Source organism: Nannospalax galili, unplaced genomic scaffold (assembly GCF_000622305.1).
Source record: "Nannospalax galili isolate Female #2095 unplaced genomic scaffold, S.galili_v1.0 scaffold2227, whole genome shotgun sequence".
Taxonomy (NCBI): domain Eukaryota; kingdom Metazoa; phylum Chordata; class Mammalia; order Rodentia; family Spalacidae; genus Nannospalax; species Nannospalax galili.
The window spans coordinates 259,411-280,320 of NW_008356468.1; the positions used below are offsets into that span (position 1 = coordinate 259,411).

Below are 20,910 nucleotides of genomic sequence, written 5' to 3' on the forward strand. Positions count from 1 at the left end.
AAATATTTATGTTGATACCCACAGGTTAGTGCAGCTCTCAAACCTTGGTCAGAGAAGGTTCTTTTTGCAGTGGACAGTGGTTAATACAAAGACTCATAGCTGGTCAAAGTGCAGAGAATAAATGACTGTTGAGTCAGTCCTAAATGGGACATCTCTATCAATCCCCTCTCCCAGGGAACATTGTGAAAGAAGGGGTGGAAAGAATATTATGTTGATACCCACAGGTTAGTGCAGCTCTCAAACCTTGGTCAGAGAAGGTTCTTTTTGCAGTGGACAGTGGTTAATACAAAGACTCATAGCTGGTCAAAGTGCAGAGAATAAATGACTGTTGAGTCAGTCCTAAATGGGACATCTCTATCAATCCCCTCTCCCAGGGAACATTGTGAAAGAAGGGGTGGAAAGAATATAAGAGTGGGAGGATGGGGAAGAGAGCTGTGAAATGCTGTCCGCTGGATGCAACATGGCTGTTACCGTTAAGGAACTAACAACAGCTGTGGTTATCTGTACAAGACCTGCAAAAGATCAAGCCGACAACATTCCAGTGGGGGGGGGTGGGGAGGAGTCTATAAGGCCCATCCCTAGCTAAAGAGCTATTAGCTGCTGGGGGAGAGTCATTTTATTTCAAGGGTGTGGGCACTGATAGGTCAGCCCAAGCCAGTGGATGGCCCAGCACTCATGCACATGTAGGCAGTACTAGTGGGACACAGAGGGGGAGAGAGAGAGAGAGAGAGAGAGAGAGAGAGAGAGAGAGAGAGAGAGAGGCCACAAAACAACCATGTAAGAGGGACATGTGGGGGGGATCTGGAGGAGTGTGGGTAGATATGATCAAGATATATACATGTATGAAATTGTCAATGAACCCAAGTGTGGGAATAGTCCAGACTTACCACCTAACAAGGAAGCTTACAACAGGAAAGGGGATAGGGGCCAGGGCCAGGCCTCGAGGGAGGGCTGGAGGGAAGGAAGGTGTCGAGAGAGAAGTGGTGAAGATGGATGGACAGCTTTCGGAGCCGGCGGCCTGAAGCTGTGGAGGGGGATGCCCTGGAGAGCAGATGGTGGGGACTGCGGGTGGCGGGCAACAGATGTGCCAGGCTTGATCAGTGATTCCGCCCGTCACCTTTAGAGCACTGATGAGCACTTTCTTCGTTTGTGGGCAATTAGGCAGAAATTTGTTTGCACTGCCTCGGAAAATGAAACCGCTGTAAAGTGCACCCTCTGGAAAAAGGGTTTCTGAGCCATGGGCTGGGGTGGGGAGGGAGGAGGAGGCTGGGCTCCCAGCAAGGTGGGGCCTGTACAAAGGCTCTGCAGGTCCCTGGAGGATGGGCAACATGGAGGAGAGACAGCTGTCATCTCCCAGGGGACTGAGCAGAGCTGGAATGTGCAGTTTCTGGAGAAGTCCAGGCTGTGCTGTCAGCCCAACTGCAGTGCTGGGGGTTGATGCTGGTCTGTACTTGGGTGGCTATGGCTGTGATAGGAGCCATAGAGTGTTTGCATCTTCTTTAGCTCCTGAAGCTTGACCTTCTCACTGGAGACACTAGGGGTCAAGTGGCTACTGGTACCAGTGTAGATCCTCTAGTATATTAAGACTTTGTCCCAGGTTCTCTAAGGTTTTGCTCCCAGTTTTAATTCATAACAAGTGGTGGAGTTAGAGGAGGCAGAGACACAGGGTAAAGATCTAAGGTCAAGTCAGAAGACTACCATGCCACTTTATATAAGTCATTTAAATATAAGACTACCATGTCATTTTATATAAGCCTCTCCGAACCTCAGTTTCCTCATCTGAAACATGGGTTGATATACCTGGCCATGCAGTCATATTTCTCTTTATGGAGAATGAAAAGGACAACAAATATTAGAAACTTTGAAAAATATGCTTGGCTTTGTTTTTCTTTTCTTGCTTTGAGGCAAGGTCCAATGTAGCTCAGGCTGGCCTCGAACTTCCTATATAGCCCAGGATGACCTTTAACTTCTGATTTTCCTGCCTCTACCTCCCAGGTAGCCCTGCACTACCACACCTGGCTTATGCAGTGCTGGGGATCAAGCTTTGTATATGCTGGGCAAGTTCTCTACTAACTGAGCCACACCCCCAGACCCAGTTTGATTTTTTTGGAGACAGGGTCTCACTCTGTAATCCAGGCTGGTCTAAAACTTTTATATAGCCCAGGCTGACCTCTAACTTGTGGCAACCCTCTTGCCTCGGCTTTCCAAGTGCTGGGATTACAGGTATGAATCCCTGGACAGCAGTATGTTTGATTTTAAGCGCTGGGAAGAATCTTGGGCTGTGTATGGGGCCTCACAAGAATTTCATGAGATTTCTGAGACTACCCACAGGAACTGGAGAAACTGAGGCCCCCTAGGTGTGGTGTGGCTAGGAAGGATACCCAAGCCTAGGAGGAGTGGGCAGCTCTTGGACTCACCGACCAGGATGAGGACACAGACCAAGAGAGCAATGAGCGCTCCGGGGCTAAGGGAGGCAGCCATAACAAAGGCGGTGGTGTTGCAGGACTGGATGGCGCCGGAGCTGTCACAGCCACAGATGCGGATGGTGAGTGTGCCGGTGCTGCTCAGTGTGGGTGGCCCACTGTCCACGACGAGGATGGGCAGGAGGAACACATCCTGCTCCTGTCGGTTGAAGCCCACATGCTGTGTGTGTACTGCGGCCGTGTTGTCTGCTTGGGAGAAGTGAGCAGCCTGTGACACAGGGCTGGGGTCAGCCCCCATCCCAGCCATGCCCTGATTTATCTTGAGATTTGCCTCTCTATGCCCCAAAGTGCTACCTCCCCAAGGGTCCACAGGTCTGTTTCCCCCGCCAAACCTCAATTTCTGCCACAGCTGCCCAAAATCTTTTCTCACTCCCAGAGCCTACGATTGTCCTCAGCTGTCCCACGAGTCTGTCCCCAGATGTCTTAAGCTGTTTTCAGAAATTCTAAGATTTCACTCCAGCTGTGCCAAGGTACTATCCCCAGCTAATCCAAGATTCTGTCTCCAGCTGGGCCAAGGTCCTGGCCTTTGCTATATCAAATTTTTTTTCCCCATTGATCGCAATAGCCAGCTTTGTTCTGGACTACATTCCTGTTTCCCAATGCACCCTATCTCTAGGAGTCCAGTGGTCCTTGGGCTGTGGTTTGCTGGGCTTTGACAAGTCCAGGGTCATCAGAGGTGGCTAGGAATGCTGGTTAGCATGTGGCTGTAGCTGAGGAAACTTCCTGTCCTTTGTGCTACTCAGAAGTCCTGGAGCTGGCTTAGGGGTCTCTCATTAAGAGGCTGAGCCTGCAGGGTGGGGATGTAGTCTCTGGGTAGATGAGGGAACCCAAGAACATGAGACTCTTCCTATCCAGGTCTTTCCTTTTTACATGGGTGGCTGGGAAGGACGGTGAGCTACATAATAGTGCCCATTGTCTGGCCTTGACCTGCTGTTGCAGACCAGGTAGGATTCTGGAAGGAGTGGCTGGTGTTACAGCAAGGCTCAGTGACAGGTGGCACCTACTTCCTGCCTCTTCTGTGTCTGTCCCACATGCCAGGCCATACTGACACCTTTGTGTTCTGGGGGTGCTCTTGGTTCTACAGTGGGGTTGCTGCCCCATCCTTTGCAGCAGACCTGATGCTTGCCTGCTGGGCCCAGTTCTCCCTACCCTTGCCGTCATGTGAGCTCTGATCCAAGACCTTGGCATCCCAGATTCCTTCCTCAGCTTTGGGGGCCCCAGGTCACTCAGGGCAATCTACCTTTATATGGAAAGGGAAACTGTTCTATTTAGGAAGGAAATCTGAGCCCAGGATTGAGCCTCTCCCTGAAGCCCCTTATCAATAGTCTCCCCAGGTCTGGCCTTCCTCACTGTACATACAAACAGGGGAAATGGCCCTTGGAAAGACTGACCTTGGGCATGTGACTTTGGGCATGCAGAGGAAGTGGACTGGAGGCCCAGATGAGACAAGATGGCCTACAAGGGCTCAGTGTGTTATTCCACCTGCTTTTACCCACATTTGAACATTTCCATGCAAATGTTAACAGCACTGTGTGCATCGTGGACTAGCTCCTTTGGACCTCAGTTTCTTCATCAGTAAACAGAACCAGGGGCTTACCCAGGAATGAGAATGAAATAGAATTATTCCCAGCGCATAGCGATTCCCCATAAATGCTGGTTAATAGTTTGCCTGCATGCCTCACCCCATACCTGCTCCCTGTTTTGATGTCCCCGCCTTTCTTCTCCAAGTCCCCGCTATGTGGGACACCCTCTCCACCTTCCTGCCTGGGCAAATTCCTCATCCGTCATGCTCCAGCTAGATGTCACCTCCTCTCTGTGGCCTCCTTTCTCTGCTTCCCTGGGAAGGAAGGATTTATGGCTCTCCCTCCCTGCTCTGATGATGCAGACACCATGTATAGTACTGTTACAGCACTTGTCACCTTGTGTGAGGCAACTGTGCACTGTTTCTCCATTACTGGCCAACTGGGGCCAGGCCCTATGCCAGTCTCTAGGAGCAACTCTTGAAGGAACCACAACTCTTGGGATAACTGGCAGCCATGGGTCAATGCCTCAAGCTCTGAGTTGGCCTCTGGAGTCTCCCATTAAAGGTCGAAGCAGCCCTGCTTGAGAAAAGGCTACCTCCTGCCAGCGAACAAAGGAGGCTCAAGGGCAGAGGAGAAAAGAGGGAAAGGGGTAGGCACATCAGCAGTGACTGGATACTTCTTACAAATCAGATTATGTGGGCACTGAACCCACAGCCATGTTTAATGCTCACAACCAGCAGGATCTCACTTTATACACGTGGCAAACAAGGCTCAGCAAGAAGTGACTTTTGGGACTGGTGAGATGGCTCAGCAGGAAAAGGTGCTCACACCAAGCCTGGTGACCTGAGTTTGATTCCTGGGGCTCACAGGGTGAAGAAGGGAACTGACTCCCACAAGCTGTCCTGACTTCCATATGTGCTCTGTGGCCTGTTTCCCCAACCCCAGACACAAAACAAATAAATAAATGTAATTAACTTTTTTTAAAAGAGAAGTGATCTGTTCCTCTATCATTTGCTATCCATCTGTCCGTCCATCCATCCATTCATCCATCATCCATCCATCATCCATTCATCATCCATCCATCCTCCATCCATTCATTTATCTGTCCATCCTCCCTCATCCATTCATCTATCCACTCTCCATCACTCATACATTGATCCATTCATCCATCTATCCTCTATTTATCCATCCATCCATCCATCCATCCATCCAGCCATCCATCCATCCATAGATCCATCTAGCCATCCATTCTCTAGCCTTCATACACACATGTACCTTCTATCATCCACCCATCCATTCATCCATCATCTATCCATCCTCAACACTCATCTACCCAAACGTCATTCATCTATATATCTTCTCTTCCATCTATTCCTTATCATCCATTTACCTACTCATGTATTCTCTACCCATGCATTCATCCATCATTCATCATATATCCATTCATCCATCATTCATCACTCATCCATTCATCCATCATTCATCATTCATCCATTCATCCATCATTCATCATTCATCCATTCATCTATAATCCATCCAGTCATCATCCATTCATCATCCATCCATCCATCATCTATCCATCCATCCATCCATCATCCATTCATCATTCATCCATTCATCTATCCATCCAGCTACCATCCATCCATCATCCATCGATCATCCATCCACCCATCCATCATCCATCCATCCATCCATTCATCTATCCATCCATCCGTCATCCATCCACCCCCCCATCCATCCATCCATCCATCCATCCATCTATCCATCCATCATCCATCCATCATCCATCCATCCATCCATTCATCTATCCATCCATCCGTCATCCATCCACCCCCCCATCCATCCATCCATCCATCCATCTATCCATCCATCATCCATCCATCATCCATCCATCCATCCATCCTCTTTCTAGCACCCATCAACCATCCACTCATTCATCCATTTGCCCTCGCATTTCCATCCATCTACCCATTTCCTTCTCTCCCTCCCTTTCCCCACTCCTCTTTCCCTTCCTCTTTCTTTCCCTCTCCTTTTCCCTTCTTCTTTCTTTCCTTCCCCTCCTTCCAACAACTTAATTAACTGCTGTGTGCTAGGCGGCATGCTGGTCACTGAAGGGAAACAATGGAGAGTGAAATCAGCTGTCGCCTGGATCAGAGCTCAGATTCTGACACGAGAGACAAACGCTAACTAAACAAATGCACAGCTTTGTCTACAATTACAGGCCACTGAGAGTGCTGGGAAGAACAAGTGCAGGATGAGCAGGGACAGGACCCAACCCTGCCTGGGAGGTCAGGGAGAGTTTCTTGGGAGAAGTGATCTACTCCCAAGTAACATTCATCCTGGATGGATGAATTCAGGGCAGGAGGAGCCCATGTGATGGTCTTGAGGTGGAGGGTAGCCCTATGGCTGGAGAGAAGATGGGAACACTAGCTAGACTGAGTCCAGTCGAGGCTAGAGGGAGGTGGAAGCCCATCCTGGAAAGTTTATCAGGCTAACTTCTGTAAGGAACTTGGGTTATTTTCTTAAACGTAACAGGAGGCTATTGATTTGTGGGGTTTAAACCAAGAAGTGACCCAGTGACATAGCCATTCATTCCTCAGCAAATCTGAACTGAGCACTCTCTATATGTCAGGATTATTCTAGCCCCTGGGGACATGGCTGTGAATAAGACAGACATAGTTGGCATCCTGGTGTGAGCCTGCTTGGTAGCGGAGGAAGCTTATAACAGAAAATATGAGCATTGACATGGACGACAGGTCGGAAGTGTTGGTGTGTTTTGTGTGAGACAATAGCAGTAGTGGCAGCAGAGAGAAGCAGACAGATTTGAGAAATGAGCGGCTGGCCCTGGCCCAGCCTCCAATTGCCAAGCAAGACAGAGATGCTGTTTCAGGGATGTTGTCTGTGAATATACAGCCAGATGTTCTGAGTACTCAGGGTTCTGCGATACCTCTCCCCTGTGGAAGGGGATTCCCTGGGCATCATCCCTGACCGAGTTTAGCTGCCTTCCTCTGGGAAGTCACTGACTACCCCAGGCCCACCCCACATTTCTAGGCAGGACCCATGCCCAGTGCTGCATCCATCCATCTGGCCTGACATCCATCAGCATCAATCCCTGGCTGCAAAAGCAATATTTATAAATCACATTTCCAAACTGGCTACACATTTGTACAAAGAAACAGATGGGTTGGGGTAGCCACTTGTCACCTAAGATATTTATATGGTGAGGAGGTGGGGGTTTGGCATACTGCAGGAAGGGGCTGAAGGACTGGAGGAGACCTTCCATGGATGCTCTGACCTCAGCAGGCTAACGCCACCCTGTCCCCAAATATTATCCTAGGTGACTGCTCCAGAAGAGAGCTCTGGAGAGCCCTAAACTAGGAAAAGCATCAGGGGTGGGACTTCAGGCCCTGGGGCTGGGAAGATTTGTTAACTTGGAGAGGTGGGTCCAGGGCTGACTATGTCTCTGGGTACCAGCTCAGGATACTGAGGGAGGGATGTATGGGCTGGATTGTACTGGTTGTTGAATTATTTCCAAAAAGATGTAAACAGTCATGGCTCTGAGCCCCAGGCCCTTCCTATAGCTTTAGTTTTTCTCTAAGGCATATCCCTGTCCTCAATGGAGGGCTAATGCCAGTCACAGCAGGGGCTCCAGGATCCTGCTCTAGCCTGTGGTCAGCATCCTTTCCCATTAGTTATGTGACCTGAAGGACTGGTTCTTAAAGATTTCTAATATGGCTCCTAGGAATACAGATGGTTCTGACTTCAGAGGCCTTAAGGCTTCTCCCTTTGGGAGAAAGGGTATAAAATTCTTGGGGGGGGGGCGAATCCCAGATCTGTTCCAGGACCAGAGGGAACCCACGTTGCCTAATAAGGTCCTCAGTGCCTCCTGGCTTGATCTCCTCCCAGCTCTGCTTTCTACTTGTTTGAAACATGCTGCTTCCTCCACCAGATGGTTTTCAGGCCCGTTATCTGCAAAACTCACTTACTGCTCTTAGTTTTTATTTATTTGTGTATGTGTGTGTGGTGTATACATATGTGTGCACATGTATGTGCAGGTGTACTTGACCATGCATGTACTTGTGGCCAGAGGTCAACACCAGGTGTCTTCCTCTGTCACTCTCCACCTTTTTTTTTTTTTTTTTTTTTTGGGGTCTTTTTGACACAGGGTCTTCCTGTAGCCCCAGCTGTCCTGGAACTATGTAAGCGCCCATTCATGTACTGTTGGCCGGAGGTCCCCCGCAGGTTTCTTCCTTTCTCTCCCCCCTTTTTTTTTTTTTTTTTTTTGAGGCAGGGTCTTATTGGCCTGGAACTCACTAACTGGAACTCACTAACTGGGCTAGGCTGGCCAGCCTGCCAACTCCCAGGATCTTCCTGTCTATGCGTCCCAGTGAGAGGGTTATAGACACAGCCCAGATTTTACGTGGGTGCTGGAGATTCAAACTTAGGTCCTCATGCTTGCACAGAAAGTACTTTACCCACTGAGCTGTCTCCCCAGGTGCCTCACTGCTTTAGGTTCCCTACTCACTGTGAACCACTTGGGAGAGGCCTTCCCGGGCCACCTGGTTCCTTCTTAGCACCTGATTTCTTTTTCAGCTTCATGCCATATGTTTTATTGAACACCTACAATGTGCTAGGGTTGCTCTGGTCACCCTGAGGCCTGAAACAAAGTAAGGCCCAGACTCTTGAGAAGACTTCTCTTTCTTCCTCCCTGGTCACTCATCATCCCTGACATATTATTGATTTGTTTAATTTTTGTCTTGTCTCAATAGAATATGAACTCCACAAGGGTAGAAATTCTGTTCCATCTGTCATTGAATTTCCAGGGCCCAGAGCAGGACTTGTCACATAGGAACTATGTCTCAATGATGCTCGGTAAACAGTTGCTGAAGGTGGGAAATGACACGGTCAAGGTCTGGCAGTGTACCTCAATAGCCCTTTTCCCTCTGGGCCACCTGGCTTGAGGTGGTGTGTATCAGCCCCCTTTTCCAGACAATGAAACTGAGGCTCAGAGGAGGTCAGACACTTTCCAGGGTGTCGTAGAGAGTGCCCAGATGAGCCTCGACTGGCATCTGGGGTCCTCACCCCTGTCTATTGACACCTGCTTCCCTCAGCCCAGTCTTCAAAGGTTCCAATGTCAATATCATGAGAAATTGGGGCTGGAGGAATGTCATGAAGGGCTCAGGTGGGTGGGCGGTTGCTTCTGCAGTGGGAAACGGAGGATAGGAGCATCTATGCTAGACACAGGTGTGGGTATGAATCCAACAAGTATAAGTGTGAACTGTGAACCCACAGGAATAGTCTTGAAGCTTAGCCACCTCTGACTAAAGGCTATAGCCTTTTGCCTCCCAGTGTCAGTTTTATCTTCCAAAATGGTTGGGAAACTGTCTCCCACCGTGGCTGAGAGAATGCCATGGGGAACTTAAGGGAGTCATATTTGAACTATGGGGATGGGGGAGCTGTGCACACACACTGTCTTCCTCCTTCCTTTGGTACAGGGGATCTTCTCCAACACTGGCCCAAGCACTGCCCTGGATGCCCTCTCAGATCTTTCCACTGCCTTTCTCTGCCCTTAGGATGCATTGCCTCACTCTGCCAACCCACACCCAGGTTCTCCACATCACCACCCCATCTCCCCAGGCACCCTGGGGGTGGTGGTTCACAGGTGGCTCACCTTGGATGTCCAGCAGAGAAAAATGAGGGTTGCTGGGTGCCTCAGGCACCAGGCGGAAGTAGAAGCGATGGCCTCCTTGGGGCTCGTCTCTATCCACAACACTAATGGTCTGGATGAGCTGTAGGGTGGGGAGGGGCAGGGTATACAATGAGGTGGAATAGAGGGGCTCTGGTCTGCCAGCACCTCTGGTCCCCAGGCCCCTCTGGGTACCTGGCCTGGCTTGGCATCCTCACACACAGCTGCCTCGTAGGGTGTGGCCAGCTCTGGGGGATTGTCGTTCACATCCAGAATTCGGATCCGTAGGGATGCTTTTGATAGCTGAGCATGATTGTCTGTAGAAGAGAAGGGCGAGGAGCCTCAAGGGTGAGACTAGACAGCCCCTCCCTACTCCAGGGAGATTAGGCAATGGGGTCACACTGACAGATATTGTGGGTTATCCAAACTGGTACAAGGAACAGGGCTTGGGGCATCTGGGATTAAGTGAGCAATCATCCCCATTCCTTTACCCCCTATTACCACCCCATCTCCACATCACCACCCCATCTCCACCATTACCACCATCTCCACATCACCACCCCATCTCCATCATCACCATCACCATCTTCATGTTACCATCCCATCTCCACATCACCACCCTATCTCCACTGTCACCACCCCATCTCCACCATTACCACCATCTCCACATCTCTCACTGCCCCATCTTCACCATCTCCGCCCCATCTCCACCATCACCACCCCATCTCTACCATCTCCACCATCACCACCCTGTCTCCATCATCACCATCACCATCACCATCTCCACATTGCCACCCTCATCTCTATCATTACCCCACCTCTACCATCACCGCACTCTGCACCATCTCACCCCATCACCACCATCATCACCCCATCTCCACCACTGCCACCTCATCTGCACCATCACCTGCACCATTGTCATCACCACCTTCACCATCCCCATCCCCATCTCCATCACTGCCTCCACCATCCCCACTCCCATCTCTATCCCCATCTCCCACTACTATTCACATCGACCCAACTGGTATCACCACCACAACCAGAGGACACGAACAGCAGCACCACCATCACCATCACTACCTCCACATCATCACCCCATCCCCACCACCACTACCCCCACCTCCACCATCACCATGCCAATCTCCACCATCTCCATCATCACTACCCCACCTCTACCATCACCATCTACAACCATCTCCATCATCTCCATCACATCTCCATCACCCCACCTTCACCATCATCCCATCTCCACCATTTTCATCATCACTACTCTGTATCAACCATCCCCACACTCATTTCCACCATCACCACCCCCACCTCTGCTATCACCATGCCCTTCTCCACCATCACTGTCACCATCTCCACATCACTATCTCCATATCACCACCCCATCTCCACCACCACTACCCCCACCTTCACCATCACCCCCATCTCCACCATCTCCATCTCTCCACCATCTCCATCTCTCCACCACCACCCCATCTCCATCACCACCCCACCTCCATCATCACTACCCTCACCTCCACCATCACCATTCCCATCTCCACCATCCACCATCAACCATCAACCATCATCTCCACCTTCACCTCTACCATCACTCCCATTTCCACCACCACGCCCATCTCCACCATCATCACTCCATCTCCACCATTGCCACCTCATTCGCACCATCACCTGCACCATCATCATCACCATCTTCACCATCCCCATCCCCGTCTCCATCACTGCCTCCACCATCCCCACTCCCATCCCTATTCCCATCTCCCACTACTATCGATCCCATTGGCATCACCACCACAGCCTCTATGGCATGAACAAGAGCACCACCATCACCACCATCACCATCACCACCATCACCACCATAAGCAACAGCAGCACCAACATCTCCATCATTGCTACCTTTCCTGCTGCCACCATTCCTATATCATCACCGCTATTAACTTACCACCATCACTACCATCAGCCTTGTCTTCACGAACTCTAGCAGGTAACTCCCAGTAGCACCCATACCACTGTCCCCATCATCCAAATAGATCATCATTCCCACTAAAATTAGCACCATCACCATGTCCCTTAGCTCCATCATCCCAAGTTCTAAGACCATCACTATTACAGCCCTCATGGCCACTGTCCCTCTGTCATCACTACCAATACCCCAACTTCCATCATCATCTGCATTAGCATCATCTCCAGCATAGCCACGCCACCACAACTGAGAACAGCCCCATTATTGCTAGCATTACTTCATCATAAACACTAACGGCAACACACTAGCTCCTGCCTCCAACACCACATCACCATTGCTATCTCTATCCTGTCACCTAGAGTACACCAAAGCTCCTGGGGTATCCATGGCCATCGTTCAGCTGTCCTTGCAGATCCTGTGTGTGCTGTATAGCTGTAGTTGTCAACTTGACACACCTTGGTATAGGGAACCTCAATTGAGGAGTTGTCTCTATTGGACTGGCCTGTGGCCATGTCTGTGGGGCATTTTCTTGATTATTGAGTGATGTGGGCAGTGCCACTCCTGGGCAGGTGGTCCTGTATTGTATAAGAAAGCAGGCTGAGCACAGGCCAGGGGAGCAAGCCAGTAAGCAGCGTTCCTCCATGGTCTGTGCTCCAGGTTCCTGCCCTGAGTTCCTGCCTTGGATTCCCTTGATGATGAACGATGCTGTAAGCCAAATAAACCTTTTCCTCCCTACATTGGTTTTGGTCAGTGTTTTTATCACAGCAATAGAAAGTAACTAAAATACTTGGTACAATTTGTGCCCCCACTTTGCAAAGGAGAAAGTAAAACATGGGACCATTTAGAGAATGGGAAAGCTGGGAACTGAACCCTCAAACTGAGGCATGGTGGTTAAGAGCCAGGTGGTTCTGAGCCCACCTCTGCCACTTTGAAGCTGTATGATCTGAGCCAAGTCACTTGACTCCTCTGTGCCTCAGTTTTCTCACTTGTGGAACAGCCTGGTTAAGAGACACATTGTGTTAACATCTGTAAAGCACTTGAGATTATGTATACAGCATCAGACAGTGGCATATAGGTATCTGCTAAATAAACAGACATCTGAGAAATGACAATCTCAGCCTGGCCTCTCTGAGCAGGGCCCTAAATACTGGTCCTTTGGGCTTCTCCCAGAGTGCGTCTGCGTGCTCTTGACACTGCACTCTCAGTATCCTAACCCTGTGCTCACTATTGACCTGTTCTACCTGCCACTGACTGCAGGCGCATCTCCCTGGAGAAGACAAGATGCCCCACTTCCAAGCAGATACTTGGATGGCAGAGGTCTCCAGCTGGGTTGGCAGGGAGCTATTTTGGGGACATCCTGGGAGTTCCCAGGTAGCTAGGCATCCCATGAGTTTTGGGGGGGAGTGAATCATCTGCTACCCCCTCTGAACTCAGAGGCTGCTAGATGCTGACTGCAGCTGTCGGTGAGTTGATAAAAGTGGAATGGGAAGGCAGGTGGGCCAGCTCTGGAGGTCAGGGAAGGAGGAACATCCTTCATTAGCTTTGTCAATCCCTCTCTAGAGTTCCTCTCAGCTGGGGGCCCCTTATCTCCTCAGCTCACCCAGATCTTCCACCTCAGAGATTAGAGGGGCTCTTCTGGGACCGAGGGAGGGGAGTCGTGACTGGGAATGCCGGGTGAGCCGTTATTTTTAAGAATGTGTTGCCAGAGAACTTCCACAGACAGATGGGGTGCTTTTGGCAGGATGAGTAATGGGGAGGGCGAGGCCCACAGCCAAGATCTGGCAGGAGAGTGTCTGTCTCCCAGTGGAGGGTGGGGCTGGCCAGGGCCTCAGTGTCCTCCCTTGCAGCCTGCCTCTGCAGTAGGAGTGTGGGCTAGAGGGAGAGGTGGGACTGGAGACCTTAGAGCAGGTCAGCCTTTTCAGTGGCCATCACCCTCCACCTAAGTTCTACTACTGGGGGACCTCTGTGGTCACACAATTGTTAGGGGTTTTACCTGGGCTTCCTCAACTTTCTGTTTCAACTTGTCACACGGGTCACCCACCGGGAGAGCCCCGAGTCCTTTGGCCTGAGTGAGGGTCTCAGATCTAAGAGGTGAGCAGCTGCAGAGGTGTGCCTCCAAGTTGCCGAGCTGCTATCTGTAGCATTTGTCCCAGGGAAATAGGACCTGGCCTGGAATCCTCAGAACTCATGACTGGCCCCTGTGCCCTTGACATTGGGCAGTGCTTCTTTTCCCCAGAGTCACCTGGAGAAACTTAAAATTTTTTTAAATTTATTTTTATTTTATGTGTTTTGCCTGAATGTATATAAGTGTACCACATGTATGCAATGACTGCAGAGGTCAGAAGAGGGCATCAGATCTCCTGGAACTGGAGTTCCATGCAGGTGCTGAGAACCCAACCCAGGTCCTCTTGCAAGAGCAGCCAGTGCTCTTAACCACTGAGCCACCTCACCAGTCCCACCTGGGAAGCTTAATACCAGTGCTGAAGGCTGGCATTCGGCAAGGATGTTCATCCTGTACCCATGCTTGCAAACTCCGCCCTAGGGTGAGTGGCAGGTGGGGGAGTCCAGCCTCTGTCTGGCATCTGATTGGTCCCTTCCAGCCCCACCTCATCACAGTTGGTATCATTCACAGTCAGTGATAATAGTGAAACCCGCCTCTGCCACCTTATATGGTTCTATCATAAAACAAGGACTCTATCAGATTTCCCCACTTACAACATCCTTTCCTATCTATGACCTCATGTGAGCCTCCAAATGACCCAAGAAGGAGGTGTTGTCAAACTGTTTTGTAGATATGGAAACTAAGGCAGGAACATCCCCTGAGCCGGGGATGGCGCAGTCCCGAGTCTCCTGATTCTAAGTGTGTGGTCCAGACACCATGCCAGATCCTTCCTGCTGCTTCCGTCTTTGTGGTCCAGGGGCAGCTATTCAGACCCCGGTGTAACCGATCTCACCCAGTGTCCAGTGGCAGGTGCCCCCCTCGAGGGGCTGGGTCTCCCATAGCCCTCCCCGCCCCCCATCTCAGTTCAGCTGACTGACATGCAAATTAGTTTAATTATTTCTTCTTCTAAAATAAATTATATTTTGCAGTAGCTGCAATATGTTGTGTCAGGCAAAATTACATTCAATATTTTTAAACTAATTGATGCAGCCTTGAGGAAGGCTGATTGACAGCCCAGAGCTGAGCAGGCCTGCAGCCTTAACCGATTCCTAAATTAAAATTAAATGTGCTCTGGCCTGGTGCTTCCTCCATCAGTTGGCTCGCTGTGCATCTGGGGAAGTGGCAGGTGGAGCCCCAGGGGTCAGAGGAGGCTGGGAAAGAAGGCTCTAGGCTCAGGAAGAGACCAAGGTTAGGGCAGGAGAGTCGCTGGGCTTTATAGCTGGTTTCTTACCTTCCTGGGGCCTGAGGTTCTCTAAATACAGCAGCTGGGGTGGGATTGGACATTTTGGAAATGGGGCTTGTGGCTTTTGCTGACAACTGTGGACTGAAAGTCTCCTTCCGTGCCAGTGGCACAGGAGCAAACAAGAACACTGGCCTTTGGTTAGAGGCAGAGGCAGACACCACTCCAGACTGAGGAGAACCCAAAGGAAAAAAGCTCAAGGGCTGTGAGAACAGGTGCAGCAAGAAGCCCTGCCCTGGTGGGTAGCAGGGAGGGTGTTTTCCTCAGAACAAGTGACTTCTACTCAGATCTGACAGGGAAGAAAGAAGGGAAAGGGGATCAGGGAGGAATGATCGCTCTAAGGAGAGGTCTCTGCATGTGCAAAGGTCCTGAGGTAAGAAGGGAGACTGCAGATCTCTTCTAAGGAAGACCCTGGCCTCTAGCAGAGTCACTCTCTGGGTATCTAAACCAAATTGAGCAAGAAGAAGAGATTTGTGAGGCCAGCAGGAAGGGCCAGGCCTGGTGACTAGAAGGAATATATCAAGCCCCTGCCATGGACCAGGGTCTGTGTCTCCCATTTCCTCTTGTCAATCATGGAATGAGGAAGGAACTGGCTTAGAGAGGTGAGATGGCTTCCTAAGGTCTCACAGGGAATGACTTGCAGAGCTGGGGCTAGAATGAAGGCCTGGTTCTGAAGCGGGAGTTTCTGACCAATAGAGTCTCTTGATGCCTCTGCTTCCAGAACCCACTCAGCCCAGAACATTCTGCTGCCTTCAGGCGGCTCTCCTCCACTGCCCTCACCCCAAGCCCTGAACTCCCACAAGGCCTTGTGGCTCAGGCTGGATGGCCAGCTGCTCCCTGATCTTGTCCCTCTTTCTACTCTCCCTTACCTGCCTGCCCAGGTTCTGCCCTTCAACTCCCTCTCGTCTCTATTGATGCTTCCCATTGCCATCCCACACACATGGCTTTCCCGTGTCACTTCCTGCCATTGCCGTCACTCAGCACCCTGCACTATTTTTTGTGTGCACACGCATGTGGGCACAAACGCGCGCGCGCACACACAGCATGTCCACATGTGTGTGCATATACCCAGAGGCCCAAGGATAACCTCAGGTGCCATCCTCAGGAATTCCATCCCCCTCCTTTGAGACTCTCTCACTGGGTCCTGGGGTTTGCCAATTAGACTGGGCTGGCCAGTCATTGGATCCCAGGGATCCTCCTGCCTCTGCCTCCTAGGCTTACAAGCATGTTCCACCACACCCAGCATTTTTTACAACATCTTTTTGAGACAGGGTCTCTCTGTAGCACTAGCTGGCCTAGAACTCGTTATGTAGACCAGACTGGCCTCCATCTCACAAAGATCTGTCTGCCTCTGCCTCCCAAGTGCTGGGATTGAAGGCGTGTACCACCACGCACAGACCACAACGCCCAGGTACACCCAGTATTTTTAACATGGGTTCCAGAGACTGAACTCGGGTCCTTACACTTGCAAAGCAAGTGCTTTTCTGACTCAGCGATCCCCCCAGCCCTCAACCTGAGATTTTGCTGGGCTTGCACATCTCCTCTGTAAGAAGTTTTGTTTATTTGTTTACCACCGTATGCACAATACATAGTAGGTACTTAATAAAGTTGTGCCAACGAGTGACTTTCCTTGTCTGTGGCATCCATGGTTGTGCCCTGTGCTCCAGGAAGACAGAGAGGTAATGTGGCTGCACCCCTCCAAGACCCATCCAAGGAGCAGGGGAGCGCGAGGACCCAACATCACATCAGCAAGACCAGTGGAGGTGGACAGTGTGGCTCTCCCTGGGCATCACAGAGAAAGAGGGGCCCAGAGAGAAGAGAACTGAGGCTCTGAGTGGGAAGTGGGGAGAGAGAGCAAAAGCTGCAGGAAAGATCCACTTTGCACCCATTTGCAGTGATGGGCAGGGGAGGGGAGTGGAGCAGAGGGACCCACTCCCCGACAGTCCCTAGCCCTGCCCTCCTCCCTAGGGAATTAAATTGCATCCAAACCTCAGGCTCTGATTAGAGCTGGCCGGCTAGGCAGGAAGATTGATCTTCCCAATTACCCACAGCCCAGGCAGGCACAGGAGGAGGAGGGCTGGGGAGCAGGTGGGGCTCCAGCAAAGGGGGGGTGTGGGGACAGCCTGGAGCCGCCTCCTGACACTTCTTACCCTATCCCCATTCCCTCTTTGTGGGATCAGGGGGTTCTGGCACCCTTCTCTGTCTCTCTTCTGGACTTCGACCATCTGCTTGGCTTCCATGCATAGAGTGTAGGCTCTGCACTTGTTTAGGAAGTGACCCTCCTAAAGGTAGAGGGAGTTTGGTTGAAATAGGGTCTGTGAAAACACAGCGTCTCCAGGGTCTAGGCTAAGAGAAGTTTTCCTTGCCTGGAAGCTGAGTGGGCCATCTCACTGAGATGTCCTGGGCATCACAATCTCTGATCCCGTTGGCATCTGTTAGGAGCTCTGTGTATCCCAGGTGTCACCCAGCCCAACAGGACCTCTGTTGGACAGGGAATTCAGTGCCTCTTCAAGTCACCCCTCCCATGCAGCACTGCTCTGAGCTTTTTGCCCAGATGACCCACCTCAATCCACCTCAGCTTCCATGGCCACTGCTTCTGTCCTGGCACTTGTGTAGGGCTAAGCCTGAGTTCTCTTATTGTTTGGTCTGTTTCCTTCTATCCACCTTTCACCAAGGGAACCATGAGGTCCTGACATTTGATCACATCACTCTCCTGCTCAAAGACCTGTGCTGGTTCACCTGGCTCCACAGGGGACAGCTGAGCCCTTCCTATATAGGCCGGCAAGCATCTGCACCTTCTGGTCAGCTCCCTGCTCCAGCCACACTCACCCCCTTATCCTTAGAGGGGCTATCAAGCCTCTCAGCTTTTGCTCACAGGGCTTTTTTTTGCAGGGAGACACAGATCCTGGCTTCTGAAATTCTTTCCTCTGCCAGAGACCCATGTGAGACCCTTGTTCTGCTGCTCTCTGGTGGGCCAGGTCCTCCCTGCTCCTCAAATTCCCCCAAAGTCCCTAGTTTACCCTCCTGGTGCAGCCTGCTGCCCGTCTCTCCTCCCCCTCTTGGGAACTCAGAGAGCCGCCAATGGACTTAGCAAGGGATCTCAGTGTCAGGTAGAGGCCTTTGGCTGGGATGGATACAAGGGGGGAGTACCTGGAGGAAGCTGAGCACTGTCTCCAAACCCCACCTCTACTTTGTACCTGTCCTTCCCTCAGCCTCTTGCTCCTTCCAAGGAGCAGCCTCCCCATGTGAAATGGAGTCCGGTGGGGCTGGGTCACTACCTCTGACATTCTCCTGTCTCAGACTCCTTCTCTGGCTATTAATTATATATGTTAGGTGACAGGCATTATGCAAGTCCTGGACAAACTTGAATCCCAAATGGGGGTGGGGGTGTTTTACACAAGGTGTTGTTTACAGTGCCTCTGAATAGACAGAAACTGTTGTTAGTAGTTACTGTCCCCCCTGCCTTCTGGCAGGGCAGTGAGTTTCAAACAGCTTACTGAGGGGCAAGCAGGCTATCCAGAGGCATGACCTGTCTAGTTCACAGATCTAGAGACCGTACAGGTGAAGCCATTTCTCCATCCCACGGGCCCAATCTCTTAACCACACTCAAGAACCCATTCCTTCCTCCCCTCCATAAGTGTTTACACACAGTCATTGAGTGCCTGCCCTCTCACAGGGTGTATGCAGTCTTCTAGGAGGAGCAAGTCTCTAGATCTGCACACAAACACATCTGTATGAAGGAAAACTCAGTGCTGTGACACATGACTTGGCCCTAGATGACTCATGAGGGAAGCTTCCAGCTGGTCTAGTCAACTCCCAGTCAACTTCTTGTCTGGGACAGTCAGCCACTGCCCTTGTAGGTCAGCTGCGAGCTGATGACCCTGCAGGAGCCTGCTGCATGCAGCCCCACCCTGGCCCCTCCTCCCCAGCCTTGACTTTCTAAATCTCCCCCTTTGAAGATTGTCCCTTTACAACTGCCCTTTCCACCGAAGGATTCAGACACAAATTGTACTTTAAATTCAATATTGGTCATTAATATTTCATGATTACAAAACGTTAAAGATAATGTCAGTGGAAGGCGCGTCTGCATGGGCAGGATGGATGACTCAGAGGTTCAGGAGAGGGGAGCCAGCATACTAAGTGGGCCGGGAGCCTTTGAGGTAATCCAGTGTGACAGGCGGCTGCTCTGGCTGAGGGCGACATCCTCTGAGGGGCTCACAGAGCACTGCAGTGTGTATAAATATTTCCCCTCTGATCCTTGTCACCTCTTGTTTGTTCTGCTTGGGAGCAGGGGGGGCCGAGTGGCCCCTTACCTGTCCCCTGGGTTTCTGAGGAAGCCACACAGCTGCCTCAGCAGGAGAACTGTGGGCCAGGCAGAGTTGGGGATTCTGCACCTGGGACACAGGCTGGCTTCTGGCACGGCCATCTGGAGTTCCCTGGGCCTGAGTGGACTTGCTCTGTGATCTTGGGCCTACCTTTCCTCATTGTGAAACATAATAACTGTGTCTACATCTTCTAGAGATGGTGGGAAGGTGGGGTGGCTGAGGGTTATTTGCCACAAATTCCTCTGTGTGTGTGTGTGTGATGTGCATACATGTGTGTATATCTGTGTGTAGAGGTCAGAGGTTGGTATCAAATGTCTTTGTCTATTGCTCTCTGCCTTATATATTAAGTCAGGGTCTCTCATTTGAACACAGAGCTTGTCAATTTGGCTAGTTAACTAGCCAGCTTGCTCCAGGGATCCCTTGTCTCTGCCTTTTGAGCACTGGGGTTACAGGCGAGCTGCCATGCCTGCTTGGCATTTATGTGGGTGCTGGACATTTAAACTCTGGTCCTCATGTTTGCACGGCAAGCACTCTTTCCACTGAGCTATCTCCCCAGCCTCTTCTACCTTATGTTTAATTATGTTTATTTGTCTATCATCTATCATCCATCTATCTGTCTATCTATCTATCTATCTATCTATCTATCTATCTATCTATCTACCTATCTATCTACCTACCTACCTACCTACCTACCTACCTACCTACCTATCTATCATCTACAGTCTGTGTGTGTGCCCTGGGTACGTGTATGTATGGCACATGCATGCCATGGTGCATGCATGTGGTCAGAGGACAATGTCCAGGAGTCAGTTCTCTCCTTCCACCATGTGGGTCCCAGGGATTGAACTCAGTTCCTCAGTCTTGGAGGCAAGCGCCTTTACCTGCTGAGTCAGCTTGCCAGCCTCCATATTATTTTTGAGATGGGATCTCTCATTGAACTTAGAGTTAGTTCACCAATTCAGCTAGAGTGGCTGTCCGTGAGCCTCAGGGATCCTCCTGCCACCATCTCCCAGTGTTGGCTTTCCTGTGGGCACTGGGGATCTGAACTCAGGTCCTCATGCTTGCACAGCAAGCACTTTACCCACTGAGCCATCCCCAGTCCCAGACCCCAGTTTTGTGCCAGATCAAAGAAATATGCACAGGGAGAGTTGAGCTCTGGAGTCAAACAGGCTGGGGCTGGGGATATGTACGAATGACGTCATCTGAGTCTGTTTTCTCATCTACACACTGGGGACAACAGTAGAACCAACACCTCTGAGATGTGACGATCCAGTGGCCCCACCCCTGCAAAGGGCCTAGAGTGGGAATTGGAAAGTGTGATAAACCTTAGGAACTTGAAGCCACAGAGACAGCTCCTCCTGAGGGCTGTCCAGTCTGCCCCCTCATGACCCCTGGCACTGAAAGGTGGAAGAATTCCTTCACCCATTGCTTAGCAGTGGGGTGAGTGGAGGGCAGGTGCTATGGATTACAGCTCAGGGAGGCATCTCAAGCCCAGGCCAGAAGCCAGCTTCTCTCACAGACTCATC

General features: G+C 50.9%; 1 protein-coding gene across 3 annotated transcripts in view; it reads right to left on the minus strand.

The window, feature by feature from the left end:
• The window catches only part of Cdh22 (cadherin 22), a 128,090-nt gene that overhangs the window by 3,112 nt on the left and 104,068 nt on the right, over positions 1-20,910 (minus strand). For 2 of the 3 annotated variants that reach the window (XM_008854613.2, XM_017803633.2), the window contains 3 exons: positions 9,888-10,009; positions 9,678-9,795; positions 2,418-2,672 (listed from right to left, as the gene is read on the minus strand). In XM_008854613.2, coding sequence (XP_008852835.1) covers positions 2,418-2,672; positions 9,678-9,795; positions 9,888-10,009 — 495 coding nt within the window. The remainder of the gene's footprint in view (positions 1-2,417; positions 2,673-9,677; positions 9,796-9,887; positions 10,010-20,910) is intronic. The other variant, XM_029556927.1, reaches the window with a different exon arrangement.